Genomic DNA, 20,811 nt, shown 5'->3' with positions numbered 1-20,811 from the left:
CATACACTCTTAAGCTAATGGAGTCTGGTTTTTCTCTGGAAAGGAGGAAACATTTGGGGAACTTGAACCTTAAATATACCCAGTGTATTTAATTCAGTGCATATGCCAAACGGAGCAGGAAATCTTTAATTCCCTCGATTCTGAATTGATTGCTAAGAAAGTGTTTGAACTATCTTAACAGCAAGTGTAAAGAATAGATTTCTGGCCATGAACCCTCAGCTAAAACTCTCTTCAAAAGGTATCTGCCACTCGAAAGAGCCTTCAGTATTCGCTGATATCATTCCAATAGATGACATTCACCCGTCTAAGCCAAATTGACTGGGTGCCCGATGGATGGATGCTGGATGGATGCTTTGACTGGCTCCGACTGCCGCTTGGACTGCTTCAGATGCTGCTGCTGCTGCTGCTGCCAAGTGGCAATAATTTCCTGACTAACCCAAAACAGCAAAAACGGAAAAGCTGAAAAACGCTGAAAAAAGCCGAAAAGAATCGCACAGGAAAAAACCTTTTACTTTGCGCTAATAAATTGCCATTAAAACGGCTTTGGCTTTGGCTTTGGCTTTGGCCTGGCTCTGGCTATGGCTTGAGCTCTCTGCCACAATTGTTGCACCATAATTTCCCATCAAATTTTTCACACTCGTTTCGTTGGTTTTTGCGCTATTCGCGATAATCAAATATTTGACCTCTGCCGCAAATAAATTCTCAATGCAATCGCGGAGCAGAGCACAGAGCCGCATGGCCGGGATCGGCCGGGTTCGGCGGTACCGGAGACAGGACAGGAGATTGGAGACTGGAGACAGGAACCAACCGACCGACGAGTTAAGAACGTGAAAGCGCATTGTGGCTCTGGACCGTTGATCGCTCGAGCTCCAAACGGTTCGAAGAGAGCTAGCTGTTCGTTGCCGGCTGGCAGAACGTCGACGTTGCGTGTTAAACACAATTCAAAGTCTATAATTATTGTACAATTGCCAGCAGAACCAACAGAGCCCAGTCAGGCTCGGGCTCTGGATCGGGCTCGGGCTCGGGATCGGCTCGTACTCCTGCTCCACCAATCCCACTTGGAGGCTGCCTCTGACTTGCTGGGTACCGGGTACTGGCTCATGGAACATGAAAATTGTAGCGTGTAAGTTGCAACAACAGGAGGCAGCAGCCGGCAGCATGCAGCATGCAGCATGCGGCAGGCACCAGAGGGGAAGGAAGCATTCCAAACACACATTCTAATTCCACCACATTCGCCTCCTCGACTCCACTCTGGGCTTTGACACACTGCTGGCAGGGAGTTTTGCTTTGGTTTGGTTTGGCTTGGTGTTTGGGGGATTCGATAGGAGAGCGTGACACGAGGGAATTACGAATATCGTTTCTGTTTAGCCTGGAGGCATACGTATACGATTATTGGCATACAAATGAAGTACTTAAATGAGTAATTCCTCTTCGATTGGAGGGAAAGTAGACCAAGCTATTATTGGCTTTATGAAGTACTTGAGATCTCCAGGCTATAACCCATCTTTAATCGGTATCTGCTATTCAAAGAACAAAGAACAAGGCAATATCCCCCCTATCTATCTCTCTTACGGAGTAGCTTTACAGTAGAGGGTACACACCAGCTTTCAATCGAATGTGTTGTGCATCTTTGGCATTCCTTTCCCATCTCTAGCTTCCAGATGGGACTCTCTATTGTTACCAACACTCTGCCATCTCCAGCGGCAGATTGTTATCTGAGTGAATCTCAGCGCCTGAGAATTGAGCTTCTTCTCTATCGCTGCCCCTGCCCCTGCCCCTGCCACTGCCCCTGCCACTGCTGCTTTTAACTGTTAACTTTGCTCTGACTTTTGGGATCTTTTGACTTGCAATTAATGTTCCAGACTTTGGGTTGTAGTTCTCTCATTCCGCTCTTCTTTCGGGGAAGCGGAAGCGTTGCCCACGCCCACTTGTCAGGCCATGGCTAAAAGCGTGAGGCAGGAGGAACACTGTACCATACTCCTCCAGCAGCACGCCCCCACACACACACTCACACACTGCCCCAAGGAGAGCGGATCGAAGGGGCGAGATTGCTCCCACAGATAGAGATGGCGGCAATAGTTGAAAGTCTAATTGTAAACTGTTGTTCGCAGTTCGGCCTAACTGTTGCTTGTTAGGCGCTTGTTTATTAACAATTTAGCACGGAAAATTCACAGATGGTTTTTGGGAGTGGAGGAGTGGCGGAGTGGAGAAGCAGGCACCGCCGGGAGATCTCCCCTTGTGGGCGTTACCAATCTCCTGACCGGGGGAGCCCATGGAACAGTCGCTGGAGCCGCTGCAGTCGCTGCAGTCACTGGAGTTTTTCTGCCCAAGATACTCGTAAAGTTCGTCAGTTTATGCGATGACCGTTTGACCTTCCCCGCCCTCGGGCTCACCCTCTCTCTCACACTCTGTTCTCGCCCTCTCCCCCCCTTCACACATGCTACCCGGAGATCATAACTGTCACAATGTTCGAGGCATGAAAATGGGGCGTGCTGGGTGGCGTGGCTGTGGTTCCTTGAGCGTGGAGAACGGACACATGTGGGCGGAGGGAGGTCTTAGCGCCCGATGGTAACGGAGAGTCGAAAGGCTTCAGGGCTTTTTTTGGTGAACGTAATGGCGGCTAACACACACTTTTGCCAAAACGGGAAACGATTTTTGTGGGAAATGGACGACCAGTTCCTTGAAGGCGAACATTTTGAGGAATTATGGGAATTAAACTTGGTTAAAATCCATATGTTTTATATGAGAAATTAACTAAAATATAGTGCAAGTATTCTTTGATCCTCTTCTTAAAAAAGTGGAAATTTCATCTTTGAAATTGTAAAGGAATCGTACCAGAACTTTTGATAAAGATGGATTATTGATGGATCGTCCAAATTTATTATTTAATGTATGAAATAAGAATTGATTTCTTATTTTTATTACTAAAATTACAAAAATATATTTCACTTTCCGATAGACATCTCTGTTCAAAGGAATTTTGAATTAAATATTTGTTTTCATGAAAAGAAAGAGCTATAGAAAATTGTTTCTCTAGTTAATTATTTGAAGCACTTCTAGTAGACCAACTCAAAATAAATATAAAATATAGGCATATCTTGAAATTTTCTGTAGATATACTTTTGATGTTGATTTACTGATAGATACATCTGATTATACCAAATGAACTATTGTTCCACGGTCCAATCAACTCGAAGCGCCTTTTCGTAGTAACTAAATTTGATTTCTCCCTTTTGCTCTCTTTGCAGGTAAGCTTTTCCCAATGCCCCTGCCGCATGCTGCATGCCGCACGCCGCATGCTATGGCGGATTATGTAAGTTGGGCCCCAGCTACAAAACAAACTAAAACTAATGCAAATAATTGGACAGATCAGGTCGGACCCAGACCCAGACCCAACCCCAGCACCGGACCAACGCCCTAGCGGTGGACAGACAGACAGACAGACGGACGGACGGTCGGTCGGACGGATGGAGAGGGGGGAAACGTAAAACTACTATAGCGAAAACTGTAACTGTAACAATGGCAAACCGATTCCAATTGGAAATGTAAACGTTTTTCGCTTTGCCTGCCCCTGCCCCTGCCACTGCCTCTACTCTGGCGCTTGCATAAGTTTTGTGCGCAATTTGAGCTAAATAAACCAGCGGAATAATAACGGCCAGCATGGGTTAATGATGCGACATGTTAGCTAAAGCTCCGCAAAATAACGAAACGAAACGAAACGAGACGACGAAAAAAATGCGTCACGCTTACCGTTAGCATGCCATGGCAATTGTAAGAGCGCAGCCAGAAGGAGAGCGGATGCCAGGAGAACGAAAGTCAGCGTGAGAGAGAGAGAGGGGGAGAGGGAGAGAGGCACGCACACGTATGGCGTATGGCGTATGGCTGCCCCTCCCTGGGGGGTCGTCGTTGCATCCATCCATCCCATTTCATGCATTTCTACTCTCCCACGGCTTGGGCTACGCTACCTGCTATCTCTCTCTCTCTACGCCCAGCATGTGGTGCGCTCCCTTTTTTGGCAAATTTGGTGCAGCAGTAGCAGCGAACGCGACGTCGACGGCAGCGGCAGCGCCTTTCACAAAATCTAATCAGCAAAAAGGAGTGTGGAGTAGGAGTGCGCAAGAGAGCGAAGAGAGGAAAACGATCAGAGCAATTTACTCAAGCGCAAAATTAGCAACAAAAAAATAGCTCGCATCAGGTGGAGAGTCTTTTGATACCCTCTAAACTCTAGCCGAACTGTATTCCTTTGGGAGTCGATCGATAAGATAAGAATAAGATAAAAAGGCATTCCATAATGATCAAATCTGTACAAAGGCTTGGGAAACTTGAACCGTCAGACTTAAATTTATCCTTATTCAGGTTCGGGCACTACTTCTTTACGAACGATCTGCTTAAAGTCGTCATACCCCCTCTTGCAGGGTGTACAAATATACGGAGCGTAGCACACACAGTTTGAGGCTGCTTGATTTGACCAGCCCGACAGTGGGCGTTGCGGTGGGGTACGGTACACAGTGGGGTATTTTACACAGTGGGGTGGGGTGGGATCTGTTGGAATCTCTCAACATGGAAATCTTGTTAGACCCCTCTGCTGCTCCAGCTTTAGCTCTCTCTCTCTCTAACTGTCTCCTGCGGGGCAATTCTAATTTCGAATTCCATGATGCGTGTGAGTTTCCCTCCCCAGTGGAGATGGAGCTGACGGGGATCTTCTTGCATGAGCAAATTTGATCCCATCTGTGTACAATTAGCTGTCAATATTGCGCATACGCCACTTATGCAAAGGAAGACGGGAGACGGAGAAAAGCAAACAAAACTGACTGGGAGACTGACTCATTTGCCCAAAAGATGTTGCAACACGCAATGCAAAATCAACTACAACACACGCAACGCCACTCCGGCGTTGTTGACCAAGACACACAGCCAGAGTCCACAGTACAGTGGAACGAATGAAGTGGCACGGAAGGAAAAACAATTTTCTTTCTGTTCAAAAAACGTATAACTGTTTTATTGGACTAAGACAGAACCCTCGACTAAGCCCTCCTATTTGTTTGGCCAATTTTCTATTGATTTCCTCAGCCACTTTAGGCCAGGCTCCACTGTCCACTGTTCGCGACGGCTCCACATCATCAATGCACCTCAAATCGACACCTCTCTCTGCACTCCTCCACTCTGCCAAATTTGTGCTTATTGGCAACACATACACACACTATCAAGTGCTTTAAAGACCCCACATTCGCAGACAGAGACATGAATTTGGATACGCATACAGACAGATCCGAGGCTAGACAAGCTTTAGGCGCAGCAACTAAATATTTATGCTTGCAAATACCCTTGCAAAGGCTATGCCACTTCGGTATCTATGACAGAGGTATCTGACAGTATGGCTAATATTTCCCATCGAAGAAGTACACAAATTCCTACCAAAGTCAAACAAACTAAATAACATAATAAATCCATCCGCATACGAACAAACGAAGGATCGATCTTCAAGGGTATCCTAAGCCTCTGCTATATCTAGGCTTTCCTATATCTAATATTTTTATTGCCGTTTGCTCCACATTCAGTGCGTTGGGCAATCTCCTGGGGCGGCCACAGCCACACACTCGATACGTGTGTGACACATATATATTTTGTTGCAGTTGCAACTGTTGTTGTAGTCTGGGGAGGGCAACAGGTGGCATGGCCGCAGGCATAGGCACAAAAGCGCGTGAGTCAGTATTTTTTAGACGGTTTTTTTCGTTAACAATCGATGGAATGGACAATGGGGCGTTCCCCTTCGCTACAGTTGCAACTTTTACAGCCGCCGAAATTCGTGCAGTGTGTGCCCCAGCCTACGGCACGCTCCAAGCCGAAGTGAACGTGGGGCCCCAAGACCGCTCCGAGGCATTTCTTTCCAGCCCAGAGAAGGTAAATCAATGTAAAGTGTGTCAGTGTGTGGCATGGAGGCTGTCGCCATGAGGCTGAGAATCCACAGATGTGGGATCTGTAGATTAGAGCAGATGAAAGGCGGTGGAGGGGTCATCACCTGGTTATAATAGATACGGTTGAGTGGAGGATCTCGAGATAGGAATATGTTGCCAAATTTATGATAGATTGGGGTAGAAAAATACCGGGATATACTCGTTACAAATCGTAAAAATTGATGGTTAAAAATCTCACAAGTCTTTAAGGAAGTTCAATCTCCCAAGAACATTATCAAAAGTTAAGAGGTTCCAAGCGTTTCGGCCCCCACTCTTCGGCCGCCGTAATTTCCCAATCATCCGCCTTGACAAGAGCTCTGAACCCGAGGACCCCGTCCAATCCCATCAGGCCCCGCCTCGCACATTCCTCAAGAGATTTACAGTTTCTGTGCGGCTGATGAGTGGCAAGAGCCTTACGTAAGTACACAGAACCCTGGGTGGTCTTAAGTACGTACAGCATAACGATCATTGTACGATCATAACTCAATAGCCGAGCCTCATTAGCAGCCCAGCCAAAAAAAAAACATAACCGAACCCCCGAGAAGCAGCGAACCGCAGACAGATCGTTCTTGGTGGCATGAGTAGTGGAAGTGGCAAAGCCCCTCAATGGAATGGATGTATCGTGTGCAACAGTAGCCCCAATTTGTGGAACTTCCCCCGCAGCAGACACCGACACACTGACTCCGCCTGGAAGTATATTAGAAACATTCTAACTAATAGCCAAAACATTGTAAGAGAGTCCATGGAGGGGGCTCCATGCCCCCACCCCCCACTCATAAAATGGATCTCAATTTCCTTCGTTTGCTGCTGCCGTCGTCGTCGTCACCGCCGCTGGTCACGTCAAGCCGTGCGCGTAATGAGCGTTAAATCTGTGGCCCGCTTTCCTTCTTCTCGTTTTTTTGGGGCTGCCGTCTGGGGCTCTTTTTTGGGTAACTTCTAATCACCAAAGAACACGCTTCGGTATTAGTAAAATTAGTCACAAAACGGTTTCCGAAGATTAGCTTTAATTATTGCCAGACGAACAGGCCAGCACTCGAGTGTCGATGATGCAAATACCCTGGTGGAGGATCTGAACATTATCCTAGGAGAAAGATATGTCACCTATCAAGAAAGTATAGAAGAATATAGTCTAGCTTTTCTTATTCGTGATTATTGATCCGTATATGCCTATATGCCCCGCTCCCCAGTTATACCACAAGGTAAGAACCACCACATCTATTCTTGGGAAAGAGCTTATTAACCGTTTACTTTTGCGGTTTGATCTCTCTGGGATGATTTTGTTTTGGCAGGGAATTTGGGTCAGAGTAAATTATTAATGAAATGAATTATAATGCCTCAATTGCGGACGGCTCTCCCTGGGTTCAGCTCCGTTTCGGCCACAGCCAGCAGTTGAGTTTTCCCAAGCCTTTCACTGGCTATCAATAAATTTCCGTCTGCGAGATGGCAGCCAGGCGATAAAGACAAACGGCCTGCCAATATGAATTAGCTAAGCGAATTGGCCATTTGGCAACTTAGTAAACAACTTCCAGGAGAAGGCATCCATCGCTCACTCCCTGTCCCTCCGCTGCCACTCCTCTGCTCGTTCGGTACCGCTCCGTCCCTCGGCCGACAAGTCCCAGTATCATCATTATCATTAGCACAAGTTTGCGCCCAAGAAAAAACAGTACTGCTTGGGGAATGGCAATCGCTAGAGGTGCACGGGTGGAGGCAGGGGCGGAGGCAGCGGGGTAGAAGTGGAAGCGAAAAACTGTAGCAGTTGATAAATGTTAATGTTGATAGCAAGTAAGGCAACTAAAAAAAAAATTGCTAAAAAGAATGCTTGGGGAACAAAGTGAAAGATGAAGTGGGAATACTCTTTAGAAGAATCATTTTGGGATATAAGTTAGGGAACATTGAGATAGAAAGCAGCAAGATGTTCTTTATGCGATTCTAATAAGTACTTGACCAAAGTCCAATCCGTTCAACGACTTTAGAATCGATGTCTTCTCAGTTATCAATTTTGTATCCTAAGAGCAACCGATTGTAAAGGCTCTATGGTTCTGAAAGTGTCTCAATTTCAGGTAGTTACACTTTGCCATCTGACCTATGTTTGAATTTGAACTCATGACACCAATCAGCACTTTCGGATGAGCGGAATGTTCGAATGCGAGGCGAAGAAACGATCGAATGCTCGATATACTTGTTTGCGTTGTCTGCCGTTTTCTTTGTGAATGTCAATATGTCACAATCTTAATAGCTATGAGAATTATTCCATAATATCCCTTATGAATATTTGATTCCCACTAGAACATAGGTCTGTGAAATCTATAACCCCTTTCTTTAGAAAAACATACCTCCTTAATCGATCGCTGACTGTTCTTAGAAGTTAGGGTATTCCGGTGAAATGGGAAATTGGCTTCCTGGCTAGCTGGAAAGGTTAACAAAGTTCAGCCGCAATGCAGCCAAATTCCATTCATTGGCCAGGGAGAAAGAGCAGGGGACTCATTGACGATGTTGTCGTCTCCCATCTCCCATCTGCCCGTCTCCCTGCCATCCCTTCTCTGGCTTGTGCTGTTGGCTTTTCAACACGCTCGGCCAATAAATTGTGGCCAGGCACTTGTTGTTACGCTTTTAACGGTTCCGATTCAGGTTCAGGTTCATGTCCAGCTACAGTTTCAGGCAGTGGCAGTGGCAGTGGCAGTGGCAGCCCCCTCTCACTTTACATTCCTTTTGGCATTGGCATTGGCATTGTGGGGGAGGGGTACTGGTACTCTGGTCGAGATCTATTTTTGCTTAACAACAAAATATTTCTCTTGTACAAATTTTTTACAGGAAACTGAAACTGCTTAACCATTAAGAGGCATCTCTCAGCCATCGAAATACAAGAGAAAAATGTCTGCTGCTGCTGCTGTTTTTTTGTTTTTTTTTGCAGGCAACAATAGATTTGGCTCATTCGATTAGACCTTGATTTAACTGGGCGGGGGGTTGGGTTGGGTTTTTTGTGTTTTCTGTGTTTTCTGTGTTTTTGGGCTGGATCAAAAGATTTAGTTTTTCAGCTTTTCCATGGAATTTCCGTTCCATTCGTGAGCGTGTTTTCTCTCTGCTGTTTTTCCCGCATTGCGATAGGCATCGCATTGTCATGGACGGGGCCTGGTCAGCAGCAGCTACTGGAAACGACTTTTTTTTTCTGTTCCTATTATTTTATTGGTCTCCAATCGGAATTTGTCAAATCATGTGAAGAAGAGCCAGGTGCCTCCCCAATGATTTGCATAAACTTGGAACACTTTGCCCCCTAGGCTTTCGTGTGCTATTAGCCTAGAAAGCAGCATCCCATCCAACCATCCAACCATCAATCTATCCATCTATACCGCAGTCTAACATCTCATCTAGTCGGCCCATTGATGATCATCTTTTTTTGGCAGCTTTAAGCTTCGTTTTGTTTGGCTAATTGCCGGGTGCTCTCTTCGCTTCTTTCCTCACCTCTGGGGCCTTGGGGTCTGCGGATCTTGGGGGCCTGCCAACTTGTGCTAATCACTTTAACATTTGCAACTGCTTTTTGACCCGCTTTTCCGGCTCTACTGCCACCACCGCTGCGAGACGGCGACCGTTTTGTTTGTTTCTAATTATTTCTCAGTTTTTTTTCCGTCTTTTTTCTGGGTCTTTTGAGCAAGTAACATTTACAGTTTGGGAGGCGTTGCGTTGCGTTGCGTGTGTGTAATGACGGGTGATCTATGCGAATATTTGAATCAAAGTCCGCAGTAACCGTATGTGGATTTAGATTGGCCAATAGTCACGCCACGGCTCTTCTCAGACGAAGTTGATGGCCTTCATTTTCTGTCGTTTTTGTGGTATTATCCGATATGCAAATTGAAAGAATTTCGTTTAATGAAAGGGCATTCAAGATTGATGGCACACATTTCCTTAAACGAAACTATTCAGCCAAAGCCAAACCAGAAGTTTGTTGGAATTCGGGGAGAACTTAATTCTTTCCGTGACGATTTACACCCAGATAAAAAAGAATTGAATTTTTACGAATTTTACTAATAGATTTGCTCTTGGAGTGAAAATTGTAAAAAGAAATCTATATTTAAAATCAACATATTTCATTGTTAGATTAAATATTTTCATATTTGGAATAACTATATTTCCTAACACGTAATATATTATTTTCATTTAAAGTTTTTTATATTAAGATGAAATATTAGCCGCATTTTTATTATAATTTGGATTGTATTTTGTATTTTTGATTATAAAATAATATCACTGATACAAATTATGTTGTTTGATGTTACTGTTGAAGCAACTTATACAACAGGTTCAATTATCTGTCCAGGTTTCTAGGGTAGAGCTCCTCTTAGATCATCCTGTTGGGCAGGTAGACTGGGTGTATTCTGGCCAGCCCACGCCGGTATCTACCTTTATGTTCATACCACAGGAAATTCTATTTAATTTCCCTATGTTTGTTCTCGGATCGCCGCCTAACAAGTTTCCGCATAATTTTCCTTTACAATTTTAAAATGCCTCTAAAAAAACATAAATCGTGTGTGTTGTTGTGTGTGTTGAAATGAATAATAGAGCACACATATTATTATAAATTATAGATTGCTAAAAATTATAGGAAATTAGTCCTTCATAAATTTCGGGCATCGATTTGGGCAACAAAACCATTTATAATATAAAATATCATATACATATTTTATACTCTTATTTACATTTCCCAACACTGGCAACGCCTATATTTATGAAGTCCCCCACCCGTCTCTTTTGGCTTTTTTGGACTGGTTCGAAGTCCTATAGTCCCGATCCCCTGGATCTCTGGCTCCAAATCACGACACTATCAATTAGAGACACCGAAACAAGACAATTGTTTAAATGTTTCACAGACAGAAATAACAAAACCGACTCTGTCTCCCAGCTTTGTAACTCGTTAGCGGGGCGTGTCCCTCTCGTTTATCATTTGAAATGGGGGTTTCGCAATGTACGAAAAACAAAACAAAAACCCCAAAGAGTTGCAGAGCAGAAATAGCAGAAACTAAAACCGAAATTGCTCCAATTTGTTTGGGAATGGAAATGGAAACTATTTTAATTATGCAAGTGGACAACGCCCAGCCAAAAACACGACCCAAAAGCATTTCTCTATGCAGATGGATGGATAATTTGCATGAAATTAGCCCAGGCTGAGGCCTATTCAAAGATATCATACTCGTATTCGTACTCGTACTCCCCGCAGTTCCAGTCGGAAGGTCAGTCGGCCAGTTTTATAGGGCTTCGCGGCCAAATAAGGAAATTATTGTTTGTCACACTGACTCAGTTCTGCAGCCGACCACTTGACCAACTCCAAGTGGAGCCGGAGATAGTCGGAGACTCGGGGAGGGGACTCTAAACACGACTCGAGGGGGAGACCTAGACTTGACCACAACGTCTCGAGTCTCGCGTTCGAGCCTCGTCGTCAGTATTGCGATGCCCTCAAAACATTTCTGCCTGATGAAGTCAAGTGGAGAGGTGCCTCCGCTTCGACTGGGTCCTCTTTCTTTGTGGACCTACCAACCTGTAGATACGGGGTATATTGGTTTCTACAAATGGATGTACATAATGACTGCAATCCAACGATGCCTTTGTCTCTCACATCTATCCTGGTCGAGTTTTATTTGGTGGAATTCCAAGTGATATGGAGCTGGCGACCAATTGGATAGAAACTATACTGGGTAACCTGTATTCGAGCTCGCTGCAACCTGGGGCAGCAACTTAGGCGACACAATGGCACTTTGTCGTTTCTTTGGCTTCCTGCTCAGAAAGTCCAAACATGTCATGGCCTGACTCCCCGACTCGACTTCTGCTGCTGCCGCTGGCTGGCTGACTGCCTTTCCCAAAGACATTTTGCGGTTAGTGCTTTGCGTAAAGACGGAAAGTGTTTCTTTTCTTGCCTCCAACGGCAGGGTCTCCTCTTCCTCCTGGTGATGGTGCTGCCGCTTCTTTGGCAAAAACATGTCAGGGCGACACTTTGACCAAGTTGCAGGGGTTTCTTTCAGACAACAACCTGCAACAGCGGCAGCGACAGCGGCAGTGTGCAGCCAACAACAGCAACAACAACTCAATGCCAAAAGTGCATTGAAGAGTAAAGTCAGGGTTAGTCAGGTACTTACAGACACTTTGCATAGATATCCAATCTGTTTGTGTGGTGTGTGTATACACTTTGCTGTGAAGCAGCCTCGGACGGGATCGGATGGGCTCGAAGCGGATTGAATGGGTTCGGAGGAGGAGAAGGAGACGGAGACGGAGACGGAAAAGGTTCAACTATTCAGTCGGTGGGGCTAAAAGAGTTGGCTCTATGCAAACAGCAACAAATTGAAGGTGTGGAAATGGGGAAATAGAGAAGTTTTAGCGTGAAAATTGGTAGAGACAGGCCCAAGGGAAATTTCAACAGTGATATATTAATACAGTCTAATCGATATTAAACGATCAAAGGAGATGTGATTTATGATGATTATTGAAACTCAATTGAAAGATTCGCTAGCTATTGAATCACCACAAATCCAGGCGATATGCCGCGGCAGGTTGCAACATTTGTTTGACTCATGTTCATAAAATATTCATAGCCATGATTCAATTCGAAAGTGATGCCTGTCCACCTTCGCTCTGGCATTCACTTGATTTTAGTCAGAGATTGACGGATATGTGCATGTGTGTGTAGGCCTGTATGTATGTGACCTTTTGTATATATGTAGGTATTGTATAATATTAGATTTTTTCTAATATTTCTAAATAGAGTTCTTTATCTTTGGAATGTTCCATGACACTTTTTGATAGGCTAAAAATACTAAAACTAATAGTAAAATAATACAAGATTGACTAGGTTTGGTCACAGAAATGTGGCCTTTTTCATTCCGCTGAAACATCTACTCACATTTAAGTCGGATCGAGGTACATCCTATACTAGTTAGCGCCATTTGCACAGCAGGCACTTGTCAATCAATTGAGCTCTGTTTACCATTCAAGAACAACCCATAGATTTTGCATATATAATTAATAACTTGGTCAGAGAATCTCGTTGGGTAAAGTGTCATCTTTCATGGCTTTGCATAAAGCAGGCATTATCCCAGCAGGCAAAATGTTTGGAATTACATTTATGGCGCATAACTCGGGTATGGAGAACCTTGGGCCTCGAGGACGACACCTTTCACATTGCCGCATGCAATATAGCCGACATTAAAACACTTGATAATTGCTTATGAAATGCCAAACGACTCATAAACCACACACCCACCTATACCCACCTATAGAGCCAGACAAAATGGCAAGGCCCGAGATGGGGACACATTTCTGCAAAGAGAGAGGAACAACACCACTGTCCATCTCGCTCATAAACAAATCACAAAAATTGTCATCGGGCATAAATGTTAATTGAGTTTTATTGACTTTTGAATTTGTTTTTTCCATCGTGAATTTTCATTAGACATTGGACGGCGAGTGGAGCTTCCTTATGGACTGACTGGCTTCCGCTTGACCATAAAATCATTATAGCTGGCTCTCTTTATAGCTCTATGTCTCTGTTACCCTCTCACTCACTCACTCACTCACTTATGTTGGAAATATGATTGAGTGATTGATTTGATGCGCTCTGTACTTTCGATTTCACTGCCGTCGACATTTTATTACATATTTTCTTGATTTCTGTATTTCAGTTGCTTTATATTTATAATTATGAGCAAAATGCTTAACAACTTTTACTTCTTCCGCTTACGTTCGAGGCACTCAAGATGCCACTGTACAGATACAGATACAGACACAGATATCCAGTACAGTGCCCGCGTACAAAACTGGAAACACCCGAGAATGGTCCGAGCAACTGAACTGCATCTCAATGTTGTTTGGGGCTCGAACGTCTTTCGATCGATCGCTGGTCAGCTGTGTGCTGCTTTTTGAAAGGTGTTAACCAGTTGCGGAAGTTGTTGGGCCGATGGATGCACTCTTTGCGGGCTTTTCTGATAGCAGTTGTCGCTCAGTTCGCCGCACGGAAAAAAAGAAAAGTATTTTTAACTGCAGAGCTTGGATTAATCACTGCCACAGGAAAGGCGGCTTTGAAGCTGCTCTGGCAATCAAATGGACTCTCAGGCAGGCCTTGACACGAATTTGGTGCCATTTTGAGTTATCATCGTTTCGAAAACCATTTGAACGTGTGGGAATCTTGAGATATTTAATTAAGGATTAACCGTAATAGAGGTCATTGATGAAGTTATTCAAGATGTAAAATTAATAAAGCACTTCTCATTGTCAGGGGGTTCAGGAAGAGCTCAATTCCATAAAGATCACTCTAGAAGCAATTATAATTAGTTGAATCTTGGAATTGTTCACCTAAATATCAATGTTTGTTTAAATTATAGAGAAATACGAGCAGTAAAAGTATCTTAAGAGTTTGCACGGCCAAATTCTTGAGTCGAATACCCCGGGAAGAGTATAGTCTTCAGTATTCAGTCTTCTATGGATTGCTCTCCTCTGGCTATCCAATGATCTCCATTAAAAATCGGGCTGCAGCAATCCACACTTATCTCTAATATGGGTTAATCTATGCCCCCAAAAGAACCGTTCATAAATGCCTTCGTTGTTCTTCGGTTTTTGTTACTTTGGTAATCAACTTTTTGTGGCAACTAAAAATCCTGCTCTGCTCCATCTTTTGGGTTCCTTATCTATGCATCTCCAGGCGCTGAACAGTAGCTCTGTGCTGGGGCTCGGACTGCGGCTCTCCCTCCTCTGACTCCGACTGAAGCCTTTTAACGGCATCTCTAGCACCTGGAAAATTGCCAACGCTTTGGGGTCAGTAATTAATTCACATCAACTTGCTGTAAGAGGGGCCTCAAAAGATCCGTACTCGGACCCAGCCACAGCCACAGCCCTGGCTTCTGCCTCGTCTCCAGGCCCACAGACTTTTGGACAATTGGCCAATTCATGCGCTTTAATTACTTCATAAAAGAGCCATTCGGCTTTGGCTTCGTCAGAGGCGCTTCTGCCTGACAGACTACAGACTGGGATGGAGCTGGGACTGGAGCTGGGGGCTGGGGCTGGGGATGGGGCTGGGGCTCGGGTTTGCCCTTAGCTGCAATAGCAATAGCTACAAAATAACTGTTCCTCTCCCTCTCCCCCTCTCACTCTGTGTTTGGCTCTTTGAATTTTTGCGCGCCTTTTGTATTCTCTTTTATTGCGCTTTGATGCTTCTACTTTTTGCTTACACTGAAAGAAACAAGAATGTATACAAATATTTGTACAATTTTTTTAGAATAATATTTTTAAAATTATAAATCTGTTTAAGTAAATTTTAATTTATATAGAAAATTGTTTTTTGGATTTTGAATGACATTGAATTCTTTCAGTGTAGCGGCTTCTCTCCGTAGTTTTTGTTTATTTCTACACTTTCTGCCTTCTTTTTGTTGTTGTTTGCTCTTTCTGGCCACTCCACTGGCTTTTGTTGTACCTGTTGTTCTTTAATGATAACCTTAAGGTGTCCATTTTTGTTGTTTTTTTGTTGTTTCGCTCGGCAAGACTTCTCTTTGATTCGCAGAGGCAATTGTTTAACAATTTTCAAGGTTCGATCAACTCTTTATAGAGAGTGTGCATAGACTGCGAGGAAGATGTTCTTCTGTCGCGGAAGACGCACGGATTTCTACAATTGGAGTGTGAAAAGAGATTAAGTGCTGCCCACGCTCCAAGGCCTACACCCCTCCACCCTCCACCCCCCACCCTCCCCATCAACGTGCTCTTATTAACTATGGAGCATTTCGTTAATTTCCTAGTGTTAATCACTCTCCTCTTATCACTCGGGCAACGCCTTGAACAATTTATAATTTATTTAGATGGAGCCCGCAGATGGCGGCGCCACTTTCTGCGCTTTCTCTGCTTCTCACTTGCTCTTTATTGTTGTTATACATCGTTATTAAATTGTTACACTACTACTAGTTGTTGCTTAGATACATATGTACCTACATATATGTATCTTCGATGGCTTTTCTTTGTATGTTGTTGCAGCGGAGTCCAGCTGCTCGGATTTTATTGAATTTGAGCAACAGTTTTAATAACGCTGTAGAGCACACACTAGGTGGATAAAATAGTTACAAAGACAGCGGTCTGGTGAAAGACTCTCTCGTGCCCAGACAGCTCTCTTGGCTGGACACCGCCTGAGGGGTTATAAATCTCCCTTGGTTCAACAGTCTAGTCCTAGCCGAAGTCCTTTTCACAACAAATAATCCCCAGTTTCGCACTCACTGTAGAAACCATCAAGCATTGCAGTTTTACCTGCACTGTAAATGCTAAATAATAGTAAATAAAAATCTCAAAGAAATTTCTAGCAGAAAGCGCCTCAAAGGGGAAGCACGAGAAGCAGTAGAAGCAGACAGAGAGAAGGTGAACAAAATAAAGCAGAAAATGTTGTCTGGCAAAACAATTTGTAAATTGCTTCCGACAGAAAAAAATAGCAACAACAACAACAAAAGAGGCTGGAAACTAATAGTTACTTTCAATCATTCATCGTCGATTTCAATAAACAATTTCAATGGTCAGAAGGAGACAGGCGGATGGGCGAGCAGAACAGAAAGCACAATAGACAAGGCCTCTCTCCGCCGCCACCTGCTCTCCTCGACACCTCAATGAAAGAGCTTTGGACATGGGGAAAGATTTGATTTACCTCTTGCTAAGGCGCTCCCTTAAGTACTGGCTAAACGAAGGAGCAGCAGGTTTGCTGATTTAAGGGTTTTCCTTAGTGGAGGGTAGAAGGTGAAATCTTTTGTTGTACAGGAATATATTCCTCTTCCAAGTCGCAGAATCAACAGGTTCCTAATATGATCTCTATGTCTACAATGTCCTTTCAGTAAGCCAATCGGTATCCTTTCTACATCAGGCTCAAGGAGGTTTGGTCATTCTTTTTATGCTCCATAAGGCTTGCTGCTCTCTCGTTTACCCAGTACTCAATATCTTCTCTCATCATGTATGTTACTCTGTATGGTTGGGGCAGTGGAAGGCTCTTTGGGGCGTTGACTGGCCAAACAATCAGGCAACCATTTGGATTTAATGCTTCCCTCCCCCCTCCTCTCACCTATTCCTTTTCAGTTTCCAGTTCCAATTAGAAATTCTTACTTTACTTTGTTGCAAAATGGCAAATGGAAACACACCATGAAGCGCCTTTCTGCCCCACTGCAACCTTGACATTTGATGGCACCGCAAAGCGCCGCCTCGGCCAAAAGGGAGAACGCCCATGCACAAAATATTAGAATATTATTTCGAGATACTATCGAAGCCCAATCAAAACGTGTTTGGCCAAATGTCAAGAGTTGAACCAGCCAAATGAGGCGATATATATTTTTATTTCGATATTACTCGTGTGCGAGGCAGGAAAGCGGCAAACAACAGACAATGGGCCGTGCTGGAACCAGTCAGCAGTCGATCCGATGCTAATAGCAACTTGCTTAAAGTATGCCAAATAAATTATACCACAAAATACGTAAAATCAAAACGAAAAAAGGAGGAGAAAAAGATTCTAATTTATGGGGTGTGAGCGAGTCGAGAAGCGAGAGAATACTCTCTAGAGAGTACTGTCCAGATGGAGCTGCGGACTGTTTTAGAAACTGTTACTCACTTATTACGGAATGACTTTTATATTTAAAGCACATACCATTAAACGGTGCGATTTGACGGTGAATAACTTTACATAAAATCTGATGAGCATTTAGCACAGGAATCCATAGAAATATCTATTTGGATAGATAGATGGTTCGAGTAAGCCACATGAGTTTTCAGTCATTATATTTTTGGATTATATTTTAAAAATACGCTACCAATGTTTCCTGAAGTTGTTTGCTTTACGTTTAATTTATTGTTGAGCAAGGCACCAAAGCAAACAGTTTTTACTACTCGCCGTATTATAAATCAGAATAAAGCTGTCCCTGTGCTGCCACAGCAATTAATTTCCGGCCAACTGCACACTCGCTCTGCCTCTAATCCAGGCAACACCTGTTGCCCTCATGCCCCGACTTCCTTGGAACACTTGTCGCCAGATCTTTCATGCAGTCTCCAGTCTACAATATTTTGTCGTATGCTAAACAAAAGACTCAAGCAACGAACTCGCACTGCCATTTGGCTTGACTCGCTTCGTCTTTGGCTTTGGCTTTGGCTGGATAATTGTGGCATCAAAATTGCTTTTCATTTGCCTCAAAATGAAGCAATTGTTAAGCGGCATGCTGCCACCGAGTGCGAGGGGGGAATGCAGAAGCGGGGGGAGAGGCGTGCGTGTGTGTGTGTGTGTGTGTGAGTGCATATGCGGATGTGAAACTGCGCATGTGCGGCGCTTCTTTTGTTTTCTTTGTTTTTTTTTTTTGATTTTCTTTCCTTATAATATCTTTTCTTTTGCCACTTTCTGGGGCTGGCAGCTGCTTAACATGCCACACACGAGGAGGGGGACAGAGGCTCGTTGCAGGGGCTTGCAGAAGACGCAACTGCAACAGTAAAAATATGTAATTATGTTAGAAGCCAGGCAGCAGCTGTCTCTTCTCCATTCCCTCTCCTTGCATGCCTTCTCCGTCTTCTCTTTATCTATCTTGTGCTTCTTTTCGCATCGCACCTGCCTGGCCATCCCCTCTTTTATTCCTTTTCTTTATTGTTATGCTTTTTATTTGAATTTATTATGCAATCTCTGCCTGCTGCCTGCTGCTAGCTGTTTTTGCTCCTACATCGATTCCGCTTTGATGGATTTATGTCGAGTGCATTTGACAAATTATAAAGCCAGACATTTGCCTAATGTCGCCGCGTTGTTGGCCAATAAAGATTTAAGAGGCTGCCAGGCAGGGGCCGAGACTTGTTTGGCAATTTGTCAAATCTCCGACAACTTCGTGACATCGAAATTGAAACACACTCGAACATTGTATGTGCGGATGCCACACGAACGGCTCTGATTGCCACATCAAGCCCAAATTAACTGCCAATCTCATATCAGTTTCATTCGGTTTGATCTGCCCGAAAATCATTCAACCTCCTAACCCTCTAGCCGCCTATCGATTTTGAAATTTATGCGCTGCCTGAACTTGAATTGAAAATGATATACTATTAAAAATAAAAGGGGGAAGCAAACAATCAAACATCTTGGGCAATCCGAAGTTAACTATGATTTATTAACTCAACCGGTTAACTGCCTCCCTTCTCCCACCCTCGCCCCCCCTTTCAGTCGGCCTGCTCTTCCCCTGTCCCCCACTCGCCCGACTAGCGATGAGAATTGGGTCGAAATTAGCAACTCTTTAAGCCAATTTCGATGCGTTTTAATTGGATTTAAGATGGGGCAGATGCATGGGAATCTGGCCAAGAATAAAACCTAAGACCTTCAAGGGAATAATACCACAAAAAGCCGTCTCGAAAGACATCTTTTGGGTAGAGAAGAGCCCTACAGCATCTCATTACAATTATTTCTAAAACCTTTTAATGAAAAATCGTATTGTTCGATGATAAATATTCTTTGTGTTGTTTTGTGGCCTTGAAGCTCATCTTCAATTCGACACAAAAGTGAATCCCTTACATATCTTAAGGTCTATGCAGATGCCCCTGTAAAACCCAATTAAATCTTAAAAAAATATTCCAAACCTTTAAATGGAAATTCTTCAGTTGAAAATAATAGAAATGCATGGGAAAAAACCCTTCCCATTGCAACAATTTACAGCCTTTTATGGCACTTTCCCTTGACATTGCTACAAATTTAAAAAAAGGAACTCCCCCTTCAAAAAGTGTAAATTGTGTGAAAAATTGCAAATGATTTTCTCACACACTCATATGACGATGGGCCAGACAATATGAAGATGTTTTTAATATTATAATTAATTATGATTTCTTGAATGCTGCCTCAAAAGCCTCAAAGTCAAAGCAAAGTTCAATGCCAAAACAAAAGCAAACAAAACAAAACGAAACGCAGATGAAGATGGAGATTGAAAAAAAAGATCCAACCAAAAATGCCTTTTGTATGCAACTCCCAACTGATAAAACCTTAATTATATATACATAAAGCGCAGCTCTCCGACAGCCAACAATAGACAAAATACTCGCAGTAAAACGCAGCTCAAACCCAAAGATAATTCACACGGTGTAAAGGGCATGAAAATGCGAGCATTGAAGCCAATAAACTCCATTGAGCGTCGGCTAAACCAATTTAATGAATGTAATTAAGATTTTCTTAACTCAAACTCCAACTGCGGCACTGACTGTGACTGTGACTGTGACCCACTAAGATCTTTCAGAGCGGATCCATATCGCAATCAAAGACCGACCTGGTGAACAAAGCACAACTGAAGTTCAGCCAGTTTTTTCAATTGATTTCTGTTCTCCACCAAAGAGACAGTCGATTGCTGAGGAAGTTCTGGCACGAGGCAATCCGTACACTAATGCAGATTCTAGCAGCGTTTGGAGTGCACTCCAGATGCAGTTTAAGGGCAAAGCACGCTGCAGATTGGCATCAAACGATCCAATTATATTGCCAAAATAATTGCCATAATAAGGCCGAATGGCAAATACCAACAAAACAAACACAAAAATAAAAACAAGAGTCATTAAGCCGCAAAGATCAGGTGATTGGCAATTAAATGCTTATATTTTAGAAATACCTTAACCGCAGAAAGAGTATCTCAGTGATTACGTACGTTTATTCTTAAATATGGATATGACATTGGAGGGTTCTTAAATTCCCTCCTGGCAATTCATTTGCACAGCTTTCATTACAAGCTTCACATAAATAAAACTACTCTCTAATTCAAAGAAATAACCCATATATATGTTACAAAACTATGCAAATATTAAGCCCAAACATAAACCCAAATAAAGAGAGCCCTACAAAGCCTACTTCATGGGTTATTCCAATTGA

At 43.5% G+C, this 20,811-nt stretch overlaps 1 protein-coding gene across 2 annotated transcripts in view; it reads left to right on the top strand.

Moving 5' to 3' along the window:
• Window positions 1-20,811, top strand: part of LOC108157428 — a 62,000-nt gene that overhangs the window by 39,692 nt on the left and 1,497 nt on the right. The window contains exon 2 of one of the 2 annotated variants that reach the window (XM_017289478.2): window positions 3,249-3,270. The exons of the other annotated variant lie outside the window; for it this stretch is intronic. Within the exon in view, the coding sequence (XP_017144967.1) occupies window positions 3,249-3,252 (4 nt within the window). The 3' untranslated portion in view covers window positions 3,253-3,270. Of the gene's footprint in view, window positions 1-3,248; window positions 3,271-20,811 lie in introns of those variants that run through there. 2 annotated transcript variants of the gene reach the window in all.

This window comes from Drosophila miranda, chromosome 2 (genome assembly GCF_003369915.1).
Source record: "Drosophila miranda strain MSH22 chromosome 2, D.miranda_PacBio2.1, whole genome shotgun sequence".
NCBI classification, from domain to species: domain Eukaryota; kingdom Metazoa; phylum Arthropoda; class Insecta; order Diptera; family Drosophilidae; genus Drosophila; species Drosophila miranda.
This window is presented reverse-complemented; position numbering and strand designations above follow the sequence as displayed.